This window comes from Melanotaenia boesemani, chromosome 2 (genome assembly GCF_017639745.1).
Source record: "Melanotaenia boesemani isolate fMelBoe1 chromosome 2, fMelBoe1.pri, whole genome shotgun sequence".
Taxonomy (NCBI): Eukaryota; Metazoa; Chordata; class Actinopteri; order Atheriniformes; family Melanotaeniidae; genus Melanotaenia; species Melanotaenia boesemani.
In genome coordinates, this window is record NC_055683.1 from 34391608 (window position 1) to 34412846 (window position 21239).

Here is a 21239-nt window from a genome sequence, read left to right on the forward strand (position 1 = left end):
TGTAAAATTTAAACCACAGAATCCTATTAAATTTTAAGTCATGTTATGTCTGCCATTTCAATTTAATACAGTAAAAATGGACTAATAAATAAATTGCATGTTCTATTTTGTAATGCATAAAATTGTGCATATTTTTGATATGTAACAGTTAAATCATAAAGTAATGTTCTTCAACCTGCAAACCTTTATTTAGTTTATTCACTTGGGCTTGCACATCTTAAGGATTATTTGCATAGGTTGTGATATTTAAATATACTTTTATAATACAACTTTTTTGTGTTATAACGTGATACTTTCAAGTTTTTACAATAAAACTATCACGTTATAAGGTGATAAGGGCCCTGTTTTTTATTTGGGTGACAGCTCCACGCTTCAGTAATTCTGAACTAAATAAGGGGAAAAATATTCTCTGTCTTCTTCTTTTAAATTTTAACAGTGGAAGTGTCATTTTACTATATGTCAGGTTTTAAAAAATCGGAGGTGCAGTTTGTTAACAAATTAAGGCACAGAAAACATGCAGTTTTCATCTAATTGCCATGATCTGTAGGTTTTGATTTAAGGGTTTTAGTCCTGTCATGTATAGTTCTGGTTTCCTATCTTATTTTATAGATTAATTCCCCTTGTGTATTGTGTTTTGTTTTCCTTCTTGGTCATTTGATAAACTGGTTTGATTTTCTCATTCACTTCACCTCTTACTTATTAGTGCCTCAGTATATTTATACCCCTTGGTTTTCAGATTCATTTGTCAGATCCTTGTTCATTCTAAACCAGTCTGCCTCCTAACTGCCTACCTCCTGAGTCCTGCTATTGGGTCCTCACTTCTGCTGCACCATGACAGTAATAACAGTCAATTATATGACGTGACCTTGGAGTAGAAAGCAATTACATATGTACAACAGAATAATGCCTGTTTTATTTAACAATGTGAGTTAGAAAACCTGGCTGGTAAGAAAGTGAAAAATATGAAAAAAAAAGTTCCTTTTCTGCTCTTTTCATGTTTATGATCATCTGAAATTTACTTCTTGTCGCCTGCAACATCACATGGTGGTAGGACTCTTTAGAACATAGGAGTTCTCTTTAACTTTCATTTACACTTATTCCTATGACAAAAACTCTTGCACCACAATGAATGAATGTCAGTGTCATTTTAATGTTGACATTACTTGTTTATTGATTAACTGTAGAGAAATCTTAATTCCCCAAGAGGCACCAAACATAAAATTATTTATTTTGCTTAAAAAAAAAAACAGGAAATCAAAAAGAAGGTGAACGCAATAAAGATTACAAGTCCATGATAAATGAAACCATTAGACATGGTACCTCCAACTAATTTACACACTCAAAAAAGCTCTACGATTGTATTAGCAAGTAAAAATGTAACAGTTATCAACCGCACTGCTCATTCAACATAGTTTTGAATAAGACAGCAGTCTGTCTTATTCAAAACTATAGTAGATAGTATGTAAATTAGGCCCCAAGCTATGAGTGATTATTGATAAAGAAGTGGACTTTGTAAAGTGTAGGCAGCTGCAGCAGGACATACAGAAACAACCATGACAGACAGGGTGTAAAATCATATTGCCTGTGGAGTGTTTAAGTTGTGTTCTTCTTATTTGGAGTACAGTTTTCAAGTAACAAACTGTGTGTACTTAGAATAACAAGGATCTATCTTTTTGTTTTGTGTTTTTTTAATGATACAACTTTAGTAATTTATTTTTTTGTATCTGATGTCAACTACATGCATGCAGATAGAAACTTGTAACTCCAAGCTCACAGATCATCATATCTCTTTAGTGCAATTCAGCTGTTCAGCATCTCCCTTACCATTGACCACACTTCTCAAAAAACAAAACATTTAAAATCACTTAAAATCATTTAAAAATCCCTGTATGTTAACTTCCATTAGTGCATTGTATGCAGATATACATTAGAGTGCATATGGATTTTTTCACAGAATCAGAGCTCTCTTCTTGTTGGCGAGGAAAACATGCCAGTTGTACCAGTGAAGCCCAGAGTTCTGGGTGCAGGATCCAGCTTCAGTGCAGGTGTAGCCGGTGGGACAGCAGTGTTTCATGTCGCTGCAGCACACCGCCTGCAGACAGGAAAGAGGAAGCTTCAGTTAACCCCTCACAACTCATTAGCACTTTCTGAACCATCATTTGAAAGCCTCAGTATTCATAAGGTTTAAATCGCTTTAGGAAACTTAGTGATAATTTATTACTTCATAATCTGAGAGCAAAAACAGGTGGGTGGTGGTTTATGTTCCTTTTATGTCTATACACACACCTATATGTGTTACTGTTTACATCTGAAGAATACAGAAATCCTACCACCTGTAGTAGGTAAAACTACTTTCATCTGTGACTTCAGGACTATTAATTTGATGCAAAAAGAGACATTTTAAATAAAACAAGTTGGCTGTTTCTGATCCTAAAACTCTGTGCTTCTAACATATTTTGATGGTGCAACTTATTTTGATGACATCCCTTATGTACATTCCTGGAGCCATCATGGCCGTGCAGCATCCTGAAGCTAAGAAACTGCACTTCACAACTTTTTTTTCCAGCCCAGGACATAACTTGACAGCTGTGTTTTGCTTCACGGCAACGTGTCACAGGCCAGCAATTGGATACCAACATACTGACCAGTCTGAACACACACCAAGGATGATTCAGCAAAGAAAAGTAAGAGGATTTTATTGGAGGAAGCGAGGGAAAGAAATAGAGAAAGGGAGAGAGCGAGAGTCAACACTGGATTGACTTTGAACTGGCTGGAGAGAGCTTAGAAAAGAGACAGGATGCAAAGCCATCATTAGGGGGCGCCAAAGTGCATAAATCTGCCAAAGTTTAGTCGTGCATCTTTAAGGTGTAGTGAATCAACGAGTCTCCCAAGTCAAACATAACACACCTAAGAAAAGAAAACAATCCACTCAGCTTCCAAGCTGAGGTTAAATTCTCTGGGGTGGTGATATTATATGTGCATATTTGAGTCCCTTGTGCTCAGAGAGAAAATCTCTACAGCTGTTTTGCTGCTCTTAAAATATAGGATAAAGGTACAATCTGCAGCAGGAACAACTACATAACTTAAGATGAAATAATGGTCATTTTTTTGCAGTAAGAACTGTTTTTACTATTTTCAACAAACTAAAGTTACTTAATTCGCCTTATTCTGTTTTGTTCTACTTACATTTTTTCTCTGAGGATGTATGTTTTTATTTTTAAGTAAAATTATGCAAAACCTATCTACCTCAAACCCCAAGATGTTTCTGCAGTTTATATCACCAAACCTAAAACTGGCTTTAAGGGAGGACGTGCTACCTCATTAGTCAATTAGGAAGTGTGTTAATTGTGCATCAAATTTAAGTTGTTTAAAACATTATGAACTAGTTTGCACCAGTCATTTGATTAATGACAATTAGATACTAATTTAATTTGTTAAATGATTAACTAAAAATAGTTAATCAAAACATTTTTCTTAAGTTGTTTTGCTGTCCTCAGCTCAACACTGAGATAAGTTGTATCATCACTATGCAGTGTGTCATATGTCATACATTAGGAGATGGACAGCAGCCCCAGGTGGTGGAAGATGTCCTGCAGCAGGTCTCGTCATCTTTGCAACTGTGCTGGTCATCACACTTGACATCTCTCTGATTTATTGGAGGAAGGGACTCAGGCTGTGGTAGATAGACTGGTGTCAGTGGGACCGTCTCCAGCTGCAGCATGATGAGCTTGTGACATGACATGGAGGCGATGTCACAGGTGTATCCCTGCGGGCAGCAGTGCTCCTTATCTGGGCAGCACACAGCCTGCACACAATTATAACACCTCCTGTTTTACATCGGCAAAGACTAGTGAAGGTAATGTAAACAGACAGAGCATCTCAAATTTTCTTGTCAAAGCCACTTTCACTAATCTCAGCCACACACGCACACATAGTGCTCACATTTTTCAGCGGGCAGCAGCCAAACTCGCCCGTAAAAAGTTGACAGCAGGTGGTGTCTTCAGGACATCGATTCACACCATCACAATCCACAAAGGTGGAATGAGCCTCAGCACTTGTGGTGGCTGGAATCTTTGTGTACCACGGGATCACCACTTCATCTTTGATGCACGAAGTCCTTCTCTCTTCACACTTGTAGTGGGTGGGACAGCAGTGGGCTCCATCCTTGCAGCACACCGCCTGAGGAGAAGTGAGAGAGGAAGCATGACTTTAACGTCACACATCCTGTCTTCAGTTCTGCTTTCATCTGTACTGAAATGCTATAGTTTGAAAGCTAAACTAAAGTGTTGGACTTAAGTTTAAACTGTATTCGTTGATCTAAAAACTCCAAGTGATGACAAGAAATTATATTTTCTTGTAATACTGTGGCCTGTAGTTGATAAGTATGATGTTAGCTACTGAAATAAATGTCAAGATACCAAATAAAGTTAATTATTATGCAAATTAGGGGTTAAACTGATCACTGATTTATTCTCTAGGGCTTGAAAAACAAAACATATCAGTGTGTGACTGTACTGTAGGAGGGAGTTTTTCCCCTAAAACTTGAAACAATGTCAAAAGATGTTTTAGAAACCAGAAATAAGAGTTGGCTGATAGTTATCAGAGTTATTTTGTCACACTGTTGTACATTTGATTTTTCTTCATAAGCTTGTGAGGAAGATAAGCTCACCTCCGGCAGTGGACAACAGCCCCACTTTTTGGTTGAGGCCATGAAGCAGCATGTGGTGTGCTGAGGGCAGCTGGTGTGGGCATCACACTTAATCATGGCCTCTACTTTTGTATTCTCCTTCTCCTGTGTCGTCATTGCTCCGCCCTCATCGGTCTCTGTAGAGCTTGTAACCTGGCTGTTGGTTGTCGTCTCCACTTTGAGGATTGTGGCAGAAAAAGCAGGAATCTTCTGTTTCATGGGTGTTGAGCTTGAAACACCATTACAGGACAAGGTGGCCGTGTCACAGGTAGTGCCAGAGGGGCAGCAGTGTTCATGGTCGTCGCAACAGACCGCCTTTTATAAAAACATGACAGCAGGAGTTATAAGCCATCACTTTCATGTTGCCATTCTGAACATTTAACATTTTTAAGATCTGTTTGGAATATCCTCAGAATTTAGTGCAAGACTTTTGTGGGAATATATTTAGCATGGATTGTGAAAACAAAGTGATCATGAGTGGTTTGTTAACTAAGGTAGAGGAACTTCACCTCCTTTAACTCTAAAGTTTTAAATTTTAAAGTAACAACTTTTAAAGATAACAGCATTCATGATGTCACCTCTGGAAGAGGACAGCAGGCCCAGCCTCCTTCTTGGGTTTTACAGCAGGTGCTCCCATCAGGACAAGCTGTTGTGTCGTCACATGGAACATCCTTTACTTGTACCTGGACCTTCTTCTTGGGGATTGAAGGTATCTTCTCCAGCCAAGGCAGAGATATCAAGCCATCTTCACATTTCTGTGCAGCCAGGTTACACGTCTTACCTTTTGGACAGCAGTGTATAAAGTCCTCACAACAAACAGCCTGGGAACGATATGATTAGACAGATGGACAACCGTCAATACATAAAAAACACCTGAAGTCTAAAGATGTAATGTCCCTCATTTATCAAACGAATGTGGAAATGAGAGCACATCTGATCACAGGAATGACCTTATGATCGGATTCACGTGTGACTCATGAAACATTCGTATCTGACTGATCCCAGCATACTAATGATCGGGCCTGGATAAATGCAGCTTCTGAAATCCATCGTCAATTACATGTTACACCTTTAAATATTCGTGGTTCAGAGGCCTTGCCCAGTGAGCTCAAACTATAGAGAACAGATGTTCTGCCGAAAAAAAATGAACTTTTTGGAGGTCGAGCTCGAAATTCTCACTTGTGAGGTGGAAAAGAATAAAAAGGTGCTGTTTGGCAGCCTTAAAACCAAAGGCGTACATAATCTCAGACCTGTCGTGAGATTTGCTCGTATCCTACGCTAATGTCCAGATTAATAAATGGCAAACCTTGCATGGAAATGGTCGTGCACACAGATTTCTGTCGTACGTTAATTTGATAAATGAGGGCCAATGTGTTTAAATAATTTAAAAAATAAATAAATAAAACAGCTTTCATGATGTCACCTCTGGAAGAGGACAGCAGGCCCAGCCTCCTTCTTGGGTTTTACAGCAGGTGGTGCCATCAGGACAAGCTGTTGTGTCGTCACATGGAACATCCTTTACTTGTACCTGGACCTTCTTCTTGGGGATTGAAGGTATCTTCTCCAGCCAGGGCAGAGATATCAAGCCATCTTCACATTTCTGTGCAGCCAGGTTACACGTCTTACCTTTTGGACAGCAGTGTATAAAGTCCTCACAACAAACAGCCTGGGAACGATATGATTAGACAGATGGACAACCGTCAATACATAAAAAACACCTCAAGTCTAAAGATTTAATGTCCCTCATTTATCAAACGAATGTGGAAATGAGCGCACATCTGATCACAGGAATGATCTTATGATCGGATTCACGTGTGACTCATGAAATGTTCGTATCTGACTGATCCCAGCATACTAATGATCGGGCCTGGATGAATGCAGCTTCTGAAATCCATCGTCAATTACATGTTACACACTTAAATATTCGTGGTTCAGAGGCCTTGCCCAGTGAGCTCAAACCATAGAGAACAGACGTTCTGCCACAAAAAATGAACTTTTTGGAGGTCGAGCTCGAAATTCTCACTTGTGAGGTGGAAAAGAATAAAAAGGTGCTGTTTGGCAGCCTCAAAACCAAAGGCGTACATGATCTCAGACCTGTCGTGAGATTTGCTCGTATCCTACGCTCATGTCCAGATTAATAAATGGCAAACCTTGCGTGGAAATGGTCGTGCACACAGATTTCTGTCGTACGTTAATTTGATAAATGAGGGCCAATGTGTTTAAATAACTTTAAAAAAAAAATAAAAAAATAAAACAGCATTCATGATGTCACCTCTGGAAGAGGACAGCAGGCCCAGCCTCCTTCTTGGGTTTTACAGCAGGTGGTGCCATCAGGACAAGCTGTTGTGTCGTCACATGGAACATCCTTTACTTGTACCTGGACCTTCTTCTTGGGGATTGAAGGTATCTTCTCCAGCCAGGGCAGAGATATCAAGCCATCTTCACATTTCTGTGCAGCCAGGTTACACGTCTTACCTTTTGGACAGCAGTGTATAAAGTCCTCACAGCAAACAGCCTGGGAACGATATGATTAGACAGATGGACAACTGTCAATACATAAAAAACACCTCAAGTCTAAAGATGTAATGTCCCTCATTTATCAAACGAATGTGGAAATGAGCGCACATCTGATCACAGGAATGATCTTATGATCGCATTCACGTGTGACTCATGAAATGTTCGTATCTGACTGATCCCAGCATACTAATGATCGGGCCTGGATAAATGCTGCTTCTGAAATCCATCATCAATTACATGTTACACACTTAAATATTCGTGGTTCAGAGGCCTTGCCCAGTGAGCTCAAACCATAGAGAGAAGACATTCTGCCACAAAAAATGAACTTTTTGGAGGTCGAGCTCGAAATTCTCACTTGTGAGGTGGAAAAGAATAAAAAGGTACTGCTTGGCAACCTCTGAATCAGAGTCAAAGGTGTGCACAAAAACGCCACATGGAAGAGGAATCCGTTCCTCTGGCTGCGAAGGTGCATCAAAAGGCTCTACTAGCCAGAGCAGTATTGTGCAGGACTGCACAGGACAGAATTATGTTGCACACTTTCTCCAGAGGGGACAGCAGCATTCCCCCGCTGTTATTTCAAATTGTAGTGGATAATGATTTATGAGCCTACTCATTAACTTCATTTACTGTAATTGTCACACGTGGGCTGAGGCTGTTTATCATATTTGTTATTTTCCCAAATCATTTTTAAACGCATCGGTGTGTACTCCAGCAAGTTATTTTATTCGTTTCGGGATCCATTTTAGTATGTTCATTCTGAGTGTACTAAGTATGTGTCTGCCTATGCTTAGATGACGCTTTGAGGTGTGTTTAATAATTATTTTCAGGGTCTGCTGTGCTGCACCGCTAATCTACACTGAGTCAAACTTGCGTACATGATCTCAGACCTGTCGTGAGATTTGCTCGTATCCTACGCTCATGTCCAGATTAATAAATGGCAAACCTTGCATGGAAATGGTCGTGCACACAGATTTCTGTCGTATGTTAATTTGATAAATGAGGGCCAATGTGTTTAAATAATTTTAAAAATAAATAAATAAATAAAACAGCATTCATGATGTCACCTCTGGAAGAGGACAGCAGGCCCAGCCTCCTTCTTGGGTTTTACAGCAGGTGGTGCCATCAGGACAAGCTGTTGTGTCGTCACATGGAACATCCTTTACTTGTACCTGGACCTTCTTCTTGGGGATTGAAGGTATCTTCTCCAGCCAGGGCAGAGATATCAAGCCATCTTCACATTTCTGTGCAGCCAGGTTACACGTCTTACCTTTTGGACAGCAGTGTATAAAGTCCTCACAACAAACAGCCTGGGAACGATATGATTAGACAGATGGACAACCGTCAATACATAAAAAACACCTGAAGTCTAAAGATTTAATGTCCCTCATTTATCAAACGAATGTGGAAATGAGCGCACATCTGATCACAGGAATGATCTTATGATCGCATTCACGTGTGACTCATGAAATGTTCGTATCTGACTGATCCCAGCATACTAATGATCGGGCCTGGATAAATGCTGCTTCTGAAATCCATCGTCATTTACATGTTACACCCTTAAATATTCGTGGTTCAGAGGCCTTGCCCAGTGAGCTCAAACCATAGAGAACAGACATTCTGCCACAAAAAATGAACTTTTTGGAGGTCGAGCTCGAAATTCTCACTTGTGAGGTGGAAAAGAATAAAAAGGTACTGCTTGGCAACCTCTAAATCAGAGTCAAAGGTGTGCACAAAAACGCCACATGGAAGAGGAATCCGTTCCTCTGGCTGCGAAGGTGCATCAAAAGGCTCTACTAGCCAGAGCAGTATTGTGCAGGACTGCACAGGACAGAATTATGTTGCACACTTTCTCCAGAGGGGACAGCAGCATTCCCCCGCTGTTATTTCAAATTGTAGTGCATAATGATTTATGAGCCTACTCATTAACTTCATTTACTGTAATTGTCACACGTGGGCTGAGGCTGTTTATCATATTTGTTATTTTCCCAAATCATTTTTAAACGCATCGGTGTGTACTCCAGCAAGTTATTTTATTCGTTTCGGGATCCATTTTAGTATGTTCATTCTGAGTGTACTAAGTATGTGTCTGCTTATGCTTAGATGACGCTTTGAGGTGTGTTTAATAATTATTTTCAGGGTCTGCTGTGCTGCACCGCTAATCTACACTGAGTCAAACTTGCGTACATGATCTCAGACCTGTAGTAAGATTTGCTCGTATCCTACGCTCATGTCCAGATTAATAAATGGCAAACCTTGCGTGGAAATGGTCGTGCACACAGATTTCTGTCGTACATTAATTTGATAAATGAGGGCCAATGTGTTTAAATAATTAAAATAAATAAATAAATAAATAAAACAGCTTTCATGATGTCACCTCTGGAAGAGGACAGCAGGCCCAGCCTCCTTCTTGGGTTTTACAGCAGGTGGTGCCATCAGGACAAGCTGTTGTGTCGTCACATGGAACATCCTTTACTTGTACCTGGACCTTCTTCTTGGGGATTGAAGGTATCTTCTCCAGCCAGGGCAGAGATATCAAGCCATCTTCACATTTCTGTGCAGCCAGGTTACACGTCTTACCTTTTGGACAGCAGTGTATAAAGTCCTCACAACAGACAGCCTGGGAACGATATGATTAGACAGATGGACAACCGTCAATACATAAAAAACACCTGAAGTCTAAAGATGTAATGTCCCTCATTTATCAAACGAATGTGGAAATGAGAGCACATCTGATCACAGGAATGATCTTATGATCGGATTCACGTGTGACTCATGAAATGTTCGTATCTGACTGATCCCAGCATACTAATGATCGGGCCTGGATGAATGCAGCTTCTGAAATCCATCGTCATTTACATGTTACACCCTTAAATATTCGTGGTTCAGAGGCCTTGCCCAGTGAGCTCAAACCATAGAGAACAGAAGTTCTGCCACAAAAAATGAACTTTTTGGAGGTCGAGCTCGAAATTCTCACTTGTGAGGTGGAAAAGAATAAAAAGGTGCTGTTTGGCAGCCTCAAAACCAAAGGCGTACATAATCTCAGACCTGTCGTGAGATTTGCTCGTATCCTACGCTAATGTCCAGATTAATAAATGGCAAACCTTGCGTGGAAATGGTCGTGCACACAGATTTCTGTCGTACGTTAATTTGATAAATGAGGGCCAATGTGTTTAAATAATTTAAAAAATAAATAAATAAAACAGCTTTCATGATGTCACCTCTGGAAGAGGACAGCAGGCCCAGCCTCCTTCTTGGGTTTTACAGCAGGTGGTGCCATCAGGACAAGCTGTTGTGTCGTCACATGGAACATCCTTTACTTGTACCTGGACCTTCTTCTTGGGGATTGAAGGTATCTTCTCCAGCCAGGGCAGAGATATCAAGCCATCTTCACATTTCTGTGCAGCCAGGTTACACGTCTTACCTTTTGGACAGCAGTGTATAAAGTCCTCACAACAAACAGCCTGGGAACGATATGATTAGACAGATGGACAACCGTCAATACATAAAAAACACCTCAAGTCTAAAGATTTAATGTCCCTCATTTATCAAACGAATGTGGAAATGAGAGCACATCTGATCACAGGAATGATCTTATGATCGGATTCACGTGTGACTCATGAAATGTTCGTATCTGACTGATCCCAGCATACTAATGATCGGGCCTGGATGAATGCAGCTTCTGAAATCCATCGTCATTTACATGTTACACCCTTAAATATTCGTGGTTCAGAGGCCTTGCCCAGTGAGCTCAAACCATAGAGAACAGACGTTCTGCCACAAAAAAATGAACTTTTTGGAGGTCGAGCTCGAAATTCTCACTTGTGAGGTGGAAAAGAATAAAAAGGTGCTGTTTGGCAGCCTCAAAGCCAGAGTCAAAGGTGTGCACAAAAACGCCACATGGAAGAGGAATCCGCTCCTCTGCCTGCGAAGGTGCATCAAAAAGCTCTACTAGCCAGAGCAGTATTGTGCAGGACTGCACAGGACAGAATTATGTTGCACACTTTCTCCAGAGGGGACAGCAGCATTCCCCCGCTGTTATTTCAAATTGTAGTGGATAATGATTTATGAGCCTACTCATTAACTTCATTTACTGTAATTGTCACACGTGGGCTGAGGCTGTTTATCATATTTGTTATTTTCCCAAATCATTTTTAAACGCATCGGTGTGTACTCCAGCAAGTTATTTTATTCGTTTCGGGATCCATTTTAGTATGTTCATTCTGAGTGTACTAACTATGTGTCTGCTTATGCTTAGATGACGCTTTGAGGTGTGTTTAATAATTATTTTCAGGGTCTGCTGTGCTGCACTGCTAATCTACACTGAGTCAAACTTGCGTACATGATCTCAGACCTGTCGTGAGATTTGCTCGTATCCTACGCTCATGTCCAGATTAATAAATGGCAAACCTTGCATGGAAATGGTCGTGCACACAGATTTCTGTCGTACGTTAATTTGATAAATGAGGGCCAATGTGTTTAAATAATTTTAAAAATAAATAAATTAAACAGCTTTCATGATGTCACCTCTGGAAGAGGACAGCAGGCCCAGCCTCCTTCTTGGGTTTTACAGCAGGTGGTGCCATCAGGACAAGCTGTTGTGTCGTCACATGGAACATCCTTTACTTGTACCTGGACCTTCTTCTTGGGGATTGAAGGTATCTTCTCCAGCCAGGGCAGAGATATCAAGCCATCTTCACATTTCTGTGCAGCCAGGTTACACGTCTTACCTTTTGGACAGCAGTGTATAAAGTCCTCACAGCAAACAGCCTGGGAACGATATGATTAGACAGATGGACAACCGTCAATACATAAAAAACACCTGAAGTCTAAAGATTTAATGTCCCTCATTTATCAAACGAATGTGGAAATGAGCGCACATCTGATCACAGGAATGATCTTATGATCGGATTCACGTGTGACTCATGAAATGTTCGTATCTGACTGATCCCAGCATACTAATGATCGGGCCTGGATGAATGCAGCTTCTGAAATCCATCGTCATTTACATGGTACACCCTCAAATATTCGTGGTTCAGAGGCCTTGCCCAGTGAGCTCAAACCATAGAGAACAGACGTTCTGCCACAAAAAATGAACTTTTTGGAGGTCGAGCTTGAAATTCTCACTTGTGAGGTGGAAAAGAATAAAAAGGTACTGCTTGGCAGCCTCTAAGTCAGAGTCAAAGGTGTGCACAAAAACGCCACATGGAAGAGGAATCCGTTCCTCTGGCTGCGAAGGTGCATCAAAAGGCTCTACTAGCCAGAGCAGTATTGTGCAGGACTGCACAGGACAGAATTATGTTGCACACTTTCTCCAGAGGGGACAGCAGCATTCCCCCGCTGTTATTTCAAATTGTAGTGCATAATGATTTATGAGCCTACTCATTAACTTCAGTTACTGTAATTGTCACACGTGGGCTGAGGCTGTTTATCATATTTGTTATTTTCCCAAATCATTTTTAAACGCATCGGTGTGTACTCCAGCAAGTTATTTTATTCGTTTCGGGATCCATTTTAGTATGTTCATTCTGAGTGTACTAAGTATGTGTCTGCTTATGCTTAGATGACGCTTTGAGGTGTGTTTAATAATTATTTTCAGGGTCTGCTGTGCTGCACCGCTAATCTACACTGAGTCAAACTTGCGTACATGATCTCAGACCTGTAGTGAGATTTGCTCGTATCCTACGCTCATGTCTAGATTAATAAATGGCAAACCTTGCGTGGAAATGGTCGTGCACACAGATTTCTGTCGTATGTTAATTTGATAAATGAGGGCCAATGTGTTTAAATAATTTAAAAATAAATAAATAAATAAAACAGCATTCATGATGTCACCTCTGGAAGAGGACAGCAGGCCCAGCCTCCTTCTTGGGTTTTACAGCAGGTGGTGCCATCAGGACAAGCTGTTGTGTCGTCACATGGAACATCCTTTACTTGTACCTGGACGTTTTTCCTTGGGATTGTGGGTACTTTCTCCAGCCAGGGCACAGAGCATTTGCTATCATCGCAGGTCTGCTCAGCAAGGTTACATGTCTTACCTTTTGGACAGCAGTGTACCATGTCTTCACAACAGACAGCCTGAGGATGATAGAGATGGTTAGATGGGAAATCATCAAAGCTTTACCTACTAAATGAGGAAATTTTTGTATGGAAGGAAAGAAATAAGCACCTCAGGAAGAGGACAGCAGGCCCAGCCACCTGCTTTGGTTTTACAGCAGGTGGTGCCATCACTGCAGGCTACTGTATCATTGCAAGGGACATCATTGACTATTGAAAAAGCAAAAAACAGAAGTTATGATGGAAAATAACTCAACACCCGTTTCCTCTTTATGTCAAACCTGTTCTCATTTAAAAAAAAAATCTATGTTGATGGTCCATCCTACTCAGGGATTTAGAGGGGCTGTGATGTGGCAATGCTGACCACCATAACGTGCTGCCCACTAACTTCCTGTCTTACTAAATAACAACATGATTGAGTTTGTGTCTTCACATAAGGATATCCAAGATAGATATTTCTACACATTAACCGGACAGCTATCTATCTAACTAGCTTTAGTTATAAGTCTACAAGATTCTGACAAATCTGTTATGATATCTGTGTTTTATTTCATTCAGCAACAACACTCATTATAGATTCCCAGCACTTCCCGTCTGAACTTGTTAGTGCTGTTTTATAGAACCCAGTAAGTTCAATAGGATGAGTTACACCATGATAAAATGGGGCTTTCCAGTAGTGTAACACATCAGCACATGTTTTTGACAACCACACTTTAATACAAGAAGCTAAAACAAACAATGACAGCCAACAACAGAGCAGTCTGGCCGCGGCAACGCCAAGCACAGGCGCCATCCATGCTTTTATCTCAGCCCAATTACATTACTGTAATAGTCTGTTCATCTGACCTAATAAAAAGGAGCTAGTCCATCTTCTGGCTCGCTCAAACAGAAGAGCTCATTTAACCCCTGTTGCTTCACTGGTGGCCAGTTGATTTTAAAATCTTATTTTTAACCTTCAGAGCTCTTCATGGTCAGGCTCCTTTTTATATTGCTGACTCTGAGGTCGTCCAACTAGATCTTTTAATGGTCCCTCGCACTCGCTTTAGGACTCATGGAGACTGATTATTCCAAGCAGGGGCACCCAGACTATGAAATATCAGGCCCCTATCTTTTAAAAAAACACCTTAATACATTTTTACTCTAATAAGCTTTTAGTTAGACTTGGGTTTTTATGACCGATTTTACATTTTATACTTCTATTATTTTAGTCTTAATATTTTATTAGTTTGTGAATTTTACTGACTATCTCTGTGAAGAACTTTGTGACGACTGTCTGCCAAAGGTGCTATACAAATAAACTTTACTTACTTATTCAACTTTTCTTCCAATTGTTGCATCAACTTACCAAAAGGTGACACATCACAGTTACTACTGAAAACTGGTAAACTACTTTTACCTTTGCACACTGGTGTTTTTAATTCAGCCTCAACAAACCTGCTCTGCAGCATCATTTTTGTCTTGTCATAGAAGGAAATACTGTAACGTATTACAACAACATTTAGCCAAGATAATTAATCATGTGATGCAGAACAAAAAGGAGCAGAATGCATGCGACAAGGATGATTCATCAACAGAAAAATGTGGAGTTTCTATCATCTACACTAATCCATATTCATTGTGACGTCTACTTTACATAAATGAGAGGAAGTAGAATGTTATAGGACTGTGGAACATTGTTTTATAGGTTGAAAGTTGAATTGGTGGTTTTTCACATATGAAGTCTGTGCAAAGGTCCTGACCTATACCTCTTTTCTTTATTTCATTTCCAATGAGCCATACCTTCTCGTAATCTTACAGTGATCTCGAGTGATAGTTCTACAGAATGTTTGAAGGTATTTCAAAGGTTTTTTTTGTGTGTTTTCCCCCAGCATTTGTACCTGCTCTGGAGGAATTTTTATTGTTGCTTTTACTTACGAGTTATTCAAGCATAAAAAGGCTCTTACACAAAATACAGAACTTAATAAAGAACCAATTTTTAAGTTTATTTTTAGGCACTTCATTACTTTTTTTTCTTGTCATTTTTCTAGTTGAATCTGCAAGAAATATCTTAACAGTTTTTATGAAGTAGTATTTTGTAGTAAAGTAATTCTCAAAAAGCTGTTAGTTAAAAATTTTGGATATCAAAAGCAAAGTGTCAGGACTAAAGAAATATCTATTGCAAATTAACAGTATCAGAAAGTGATGTTTTTAACAAAAAACATCTGCATCCAACCCTTCAATTGAGCTGTTTACTGTTCCCCTGTTGAAGGGGGGCTGTCAGAAAGCAATTCTTAACGAAGAAAAACAAGGAGAAGCGGCTGAGGTATGCTAAATAATATGAGAACAGGTCTGAAAATCAATGGCAACAGGTCATATGGAGTTATGGATCCTGAATTTGAACATTATTGAAGCAGTGTGGGAACATCTGGACAGAGGACAAAACAAATAAAAAACATCCAAAGACAAGCTTTGGAAAGTCCTGCAAAAAACCTGGAGATTTATTCCTGAAGACTCATGGGAATTATACAAACTGTTTTTGCCTCATTTAATTAATGAAACTGCTGTCAGTAAATTTAGAGAAATTGTGAAGTTCTATAATCTATAGTTCTATGATTTTACACCGTACAGTAAGTTTGTAGAAGAAACCATCTCAACACCCCCTGTTCCTCTTTTTAGGTGCTTGTGGTCGGATCAGCAGTGTTGAACATGTACATTGTCATGTAGCGAGATATCAGGAACGGTCACTGTTTGTAAATCTGCAGCCTAAACCATCAGAAACTAAATTTAAAACTTTGTAGTGGGCAAAAAAAATTGCATCTAGTCTCATTGTATTATTTTCACACACATCCATACTCTCTATCTACTGTCCAAATACTTGTAAGTGTAATTGCAAGCTCACCTTCATCTGCCTTAGCAACAGATGACTCAGATACTTTTTCCTCTTTTAGAGGAACCTCATTGGCTGTGGTCGCTTCAGGAATTTTTTCTTTTTCAGTATCACCAGCTTCCTTAGCAGTCACCTTATCACCATCTGGAAGAACAAACAACTAGTTTTAGTCAAAGATAACTCAAAAACAAGGAAGTATTTTTGAGTATTTGCAACACAAACAGGCTGACCTTTCTTGTTCTCCCAGTCTGCTCTTATCCTGGCAGGGAACTTGGCCCACATTGGCATCACTTTTTTGGTAGTTTGGGAAATACATTTCATATGTGCAATGTCACATGAAGTCCCCTCAGGGCAGCAGTGTGTCTTATCATCACAGCACACAGCCTGTTTAGACAATAAAGTCACATGCAGTATCATTTTAGAGCTATGCAGGATAAGAGACAATAAGACACAGTAGAGACGGAACATGCAAAATTCGTCATTTGACTTTTAACTCATTCATAATCTCACTTGTGGCTTACTTAAAAAAGATAAAAAAAAATTTGTACCTTTGGCATTGGACAGCATCCCCACTTGCCTTCTGGAGTTTCACAGCAAGTTGTATCATCTGGACACTCTGACACGCTGTCATTGCACAGAACTGTGCTCACAGTCTCTGTCACAATACAGCAGGAACATCAACATCTTGAAACTGGATAAAGAATAATAACATTGGAGTTCAAAATGAAAATACATATAGAAGTTCAACCTTTTTTGATGCAGGAGCGGCAGTCGATGCTGCACTGGTGGCCCTCAGGACAGCAGTGTTTGCCATCAGAGCAGGGGACTCCCTGATGGGGGTGAAAACATGAAAATACAATCAATCCTCAAAATAACACTTCTATGAAGAAACAGTGGGAAGGTATGGCCTGGCTGTAAAACAAACCCATGTATCAGTTTACAGCAACTACTATCACCACACCTTTGAGTGCAAACAGAGATGAGTTCATTTTTGTATATTTCCCACAATAAGAGCTATTACTGCAAACGTCTGCTTGTATTCACCTTAACAAGCAAAAAAACAAAAACAAAGTTTGACTTAAATTTAGTTAGGAGGTGAAATGTTCTGCGTTTTGCTCTGAGAAGTTGTGTCCAATGGATAATATATCTCTTACACCCATAATAATCTTATACTTTAAACTTTATTATAATAGAGAAGTCCCGAGTGGCCATTTATTTTTTATTATATTGCTAAGAAATTGGGAAATATGTGCAGTGATTTGCTTAAATATGGAAGCTTAAATGGAAATACAGTACATAAAGCAAAAACAGAGAGAATACATACTATATTTACTCCTGATTAAACAGATTTTCAGTCGAATTCTTGTGTCATTTGACACACATTAACCTTTCTTCGCTGCTTAAGTTTTTTAAGAATGGCTTTTTGACAGCCATCCTTTCATGAAGACCATTTCTAGATAGGTTTGAGCAAATAGAAGTGGGGTCCACTGAAGAGTCAGCTCTAGTTTTTTATATTTCATAATGTTTAGATACTGTTTATCTGCAGTACAAAGCTTTTCAGGCCAGCTGCTTCTTCCTTAAAAACACAACACTGGTTCAACTGGTTTTAAATGGCAATCAGCTACAAGGACTGGTCTATAAATGTACAAAAAAGCAGCTATTGTTTTAAGATAAACGTAGAAGATAGTCTTTTAGAAAACATGACTTTTTGAACGTAATATATGAATAAAAGGGAGATTGTTAAAAACTTTAGTACAGCATTGATTAAAACATGTAAAACTGTAAAAGTGTTTTACAAAACAAGTAAGTTGAGTATTTAAACATGTGTATCTATCAAAAAGGATTTGTTTTTGAAAGTAGTCTGAAGTGGCTATTCAAGAAACCGCAGCACAATATTGGCCTCATTTTCAGCCTTAGAGGTTGCTGTTAGTATGCACCTCCATTCATTGGTTATTTGTTTAATTGTTGTTGCTCATGCCCATATACAATGGGAATATATTTAATTACAGCTTGTTTATTAAGACAAAACAATCTCCAGGTTCATCTTGAAGAAAAAGAAGCTCAGATTTAAACACATAATCTCTTTACTCCACAAAGCTAATGCAAGTAAAGACCTGCCAAATTTCAAGAAAACCCTTGTGCTGCACAGCTTTGGTCTTTGGTATATTGCTGTAATTTAACATGTACTTTAAAACTTTAAGATTATGAATTAATTGTTGAGGCTATCCACGTCCAAAGTCCAATTTTAAAAATGCCAGCCGGCTTCTTCCAATGCAGGATCGCAAAGGGGGTGGCTGGAATCAATCCCAGCTGCTATTTCCAGAAAAATGCAGATATGTTTAAGAAATTTAGAAACTGTTCAAATATGATAGAAAATATCAGTTGCAAGGTGAGTCATTATGGCAATTAGAATGAGAACTGACATTAAAAAATCTTTAGATTTAAAGAAGACTGGAAAAAAAATAAGAACAGAACTCTGAATAAAACAGACTTTTGGAAGATAGTCAGTTTAATAAATGCAACGTAGGAGAACAGCAGGTTTCTGTGATTATTATCTCAGCAAGAAAATATCACCTTCACTTGAATTGTGTTATTGAAGATTGTTACATCTTATCTATGGGCTATAAATTACCTGAGCTAGGGGGCAACAGCCGAACTTCGTCAAAGCCCTCAGACAGGAAAACTCAGCCGGACACCGTGACAGATCAGGACAGATGTTATCATCGTCCTCACCCACATATGACTTGATCATCCTAAAGGACTGCAAGGACAAGGAATGTGGGACAACCTGAATATGTAGTCTGGATTCAAGACAGAAAACAAGCGATGAGTGTTGGTCCTACTTTGGAGACTTTGGGTTGGTTAGCAGAGGCTCTTTCTACCCATGGGATGGACACAGTGGCATTGTCACAACTGGATGTGGCTGTATTACAGAGTGTGCCAGCAGGACAGCAATGGATGTGATCTTCACAGCACTCAGCCTGTAGAGACAGCAGTAGTAAAGACACTTTGACTACCAAAGTTAATTAAGGACTATCACACAGGCATATTGAGGTTGGCGCCTTTATCTGACTCGTCAAGTAGTAAAACATCACTGATGAATAGCACTACTGTACAATAGCTTTTAACTTAGAGTAAAAGAGAAATATTATCTTGAATGCCCATTTACCTGTGAAATAGCAAAGGAACAATTCATCTATTGAAGCTAAAACTGAATACTTTTGCTAGACAAACCTTATCTTAAGAATGTTTATGTTTGGAAAATAAAATAAAATTATATTTTTTATTAAACTAACAGTTTTCTGAAGGAAAAGATATTTTCACATTTAATTTGATTAGATATTTAAAACATAGCTTATCATACCAAAAAGTAAATTCTAATTCAGTAGCTAATCTAAACGTGGCTAATGCTAACTTCCTTTATGTTGCTATGTAGTTTACATCTTTATAGTTTCTATAACTGAATTTATGTGTATACAGATTAAATTAAACAATATCACTGAGGTCTTCATATAACAATATCAAAATATTTCAATAAGAAGACACTTTAATAGGGAAAAAATATGTTAATTTAGCTTTATATGATCTTAGCTGTGGCTACGTGTAACTAGAAAAAATCAGAATATGACAAAAATATCATAAACAATAAAGAAGCTAAAATATTGTAATATACTACCCTACATAAAAGTTTTAAACAGCCTGGACGTCTAGGGATTGGGTTTTAAACAAAATACATACATATATTATTTTAAATTATAAAAATGATTGTTTCAGACTGATTTAAGAAATAGGTTAACATGGCCCAGTTCCAGGCCACACCTGAGGCAAATATTCTTTGCGCTCTAGGAAACCTTGCATTTGCTTAGCCACATCTACCTGATCTAGTGGGCAACATTCATAGCCGCTAGCTGGGTTTTTGCAGCAAGTTTGACCTTCTTCACATCTCCCTCCATCTGGACACTCATCAGCACCAACCAGAGCCAGGAGAGCCCAACAGATCACAACCCACCTTTGCATCTGGAGACATGGGGGAATCACACACAGACAAAGGGATTAAAAAAGGCAAGTGAAACTTGTACATGAGTTATTTCATTTCCACCTAACATCACAAGTTAGATTTTTTTGTTCCTAAAAAAAGCTACAGAAAATGTGCATTCTCAAGAAAAGCAGTTGTGCTATATTTGCACATGCCAACTTTTTCTTGACTTGTTTGTAAAACCCTAGGACCAAGGTAAACATATTCCTTTATTATTATCAGTTGAACTAATCCATACAAATATGGTTTGAGAATCAACATTTTTCATTCATTCCTGACAGAGTAACATACTTCCTTTAATGCCCATGAGTGAGCAAGTCAGATACAACAGGAGGGAAAAGAAAATAAATAATGAAATAATAAAACCTCGTATAACTTACCGTTCAAGCACTTCAGAATAAATTGTGATTATCTAAGCAAATGGATAACTTATTACACTCCATGAAGATGAAACCACCATTAGACTGTAAAAAAAACTAGTTTTGTTTTTATCAAAAAGCCTTTACAATTTATTGACAGGTCTTTATTTGGAAACAGTTCGACCGATACTTTAAGATAAAAAAAATTAATTAAATGTGTCTTACCTTTGTGATAGACTAAAGGGCTGTTGTGAGCTGCAATGTGTTTCACAGCCGTCTCACCACAACTTCACCCAAGTAATGGACCTGCATCTGCTTTAACACGCCCCCGAGAGAGAAAGAGAGAGAGAGAGAGAGAGAGAGGTTCCTAACTTCCCTGAAAAAACAGTCTTCACACTCTTGATTTCGTCTATAAATTCCAACTTTTGATTATTAAAAAAAAAAATTAAAAATGACTAAATACGATTTATTGCGTGTCCATCGCGGCTCTGTACTTCATAATATAGACTGCATTTGAATGGAGGACAAACTTGTTTACATGCTTCACAGCGCACCGCAGCTTCATGTCCACTAGGCGGCGCTAGTGTTAGACCTTGGCAGTAAAAAGGGGTGGAGCTAAGCAGATCATAGTGCTGATCTCCAAATCATTCGCATAAGCCGCTCCTGGCTAGTCGTTGAACCAATCACAGAGAGCATGTGTTTATTAAATCTACGTGAAGT

At 39.0% G+C, this 21239-nt stretch overlaps 1 protein-coding gene across 2 annotated transcripts; it reads right to left on the reverse strand.

The window, feature by feature from the left end:
- Window positions 1-1130: 1130 nt before the first annotated feature.
- On the reverse strand, window positions 1131-20847 carry grna (granulin a). Of its 2 annotated transcripts, XM_041968212.1 has the most exons (21): window positions 20745-20846; window positions 20001-20141; window positions 18968-19105; window positions 18757-18885; window positions 16873-16954; window positions 16673-16779; window positions 16355-16508; window positions 16137-16268; window positions 13371-13468; window positions 13037-13279; window positions 11729-11971; window positions 10423-10665; window positions 9579-9821; window positions 8269-8511; window positions 6960-7202; window positions 6111-6353; window positions 5266-5508; window positions 4670-5002; window positions 3943-4179; window positions 3551-3805; window positions 1131-2092 (listed from the first exon to the last, which is right to left on the reverse strand). In XM_041968212.1, the coding sequence occupies exons 2-21, from the start codon at window positions 20139-20141 to the stop codon at window positions 1949-1951; spliced, it is 3894 nt and encodes a 1297-aa protein (XP_041824146.1). In that variant the 5' UTR covers window positions 20745-20846; the 3' UTR covers window positions 1131-1948. The 2 variants fall into 2 exon arrangements, with proteins under 2 accessions (XP_041824146.1, XP_041824151.1); XM_041968217.1 differs by lacking the exon at window positions 5266-5508 and having other exon boundaries at window positions 20745-20847.
- Between the last annotated feature and the right edge of the window lie 392 nt (window positions 20848-21239).

Excerpts from the sequence above, each read along its gene's own strand:
- grna (XM_041968212.1), bottom strand. The coding sequence starts at position 20,141 with ATGCAAAGGTGGGTTGTGATCTGTTGGGCTCTCCTGGCTCTGGTTGGT. Across the intron at positions 6,354-6,959 it reads CCTGCTGTCCTCTTCCAGAG|GCTGTTTGTTGTGAGGACTT; the intron begins GTGACATCATGA and ends TATCGTTCCCAG. Across the intron at positions 2,093-3,550 it reads GCTGCTGTCCATCTCCTAAT|GCGGTGTGCTGCAGCGACAT; the intron begins GTATGACATATG and ends TCCTGTCTGCAG.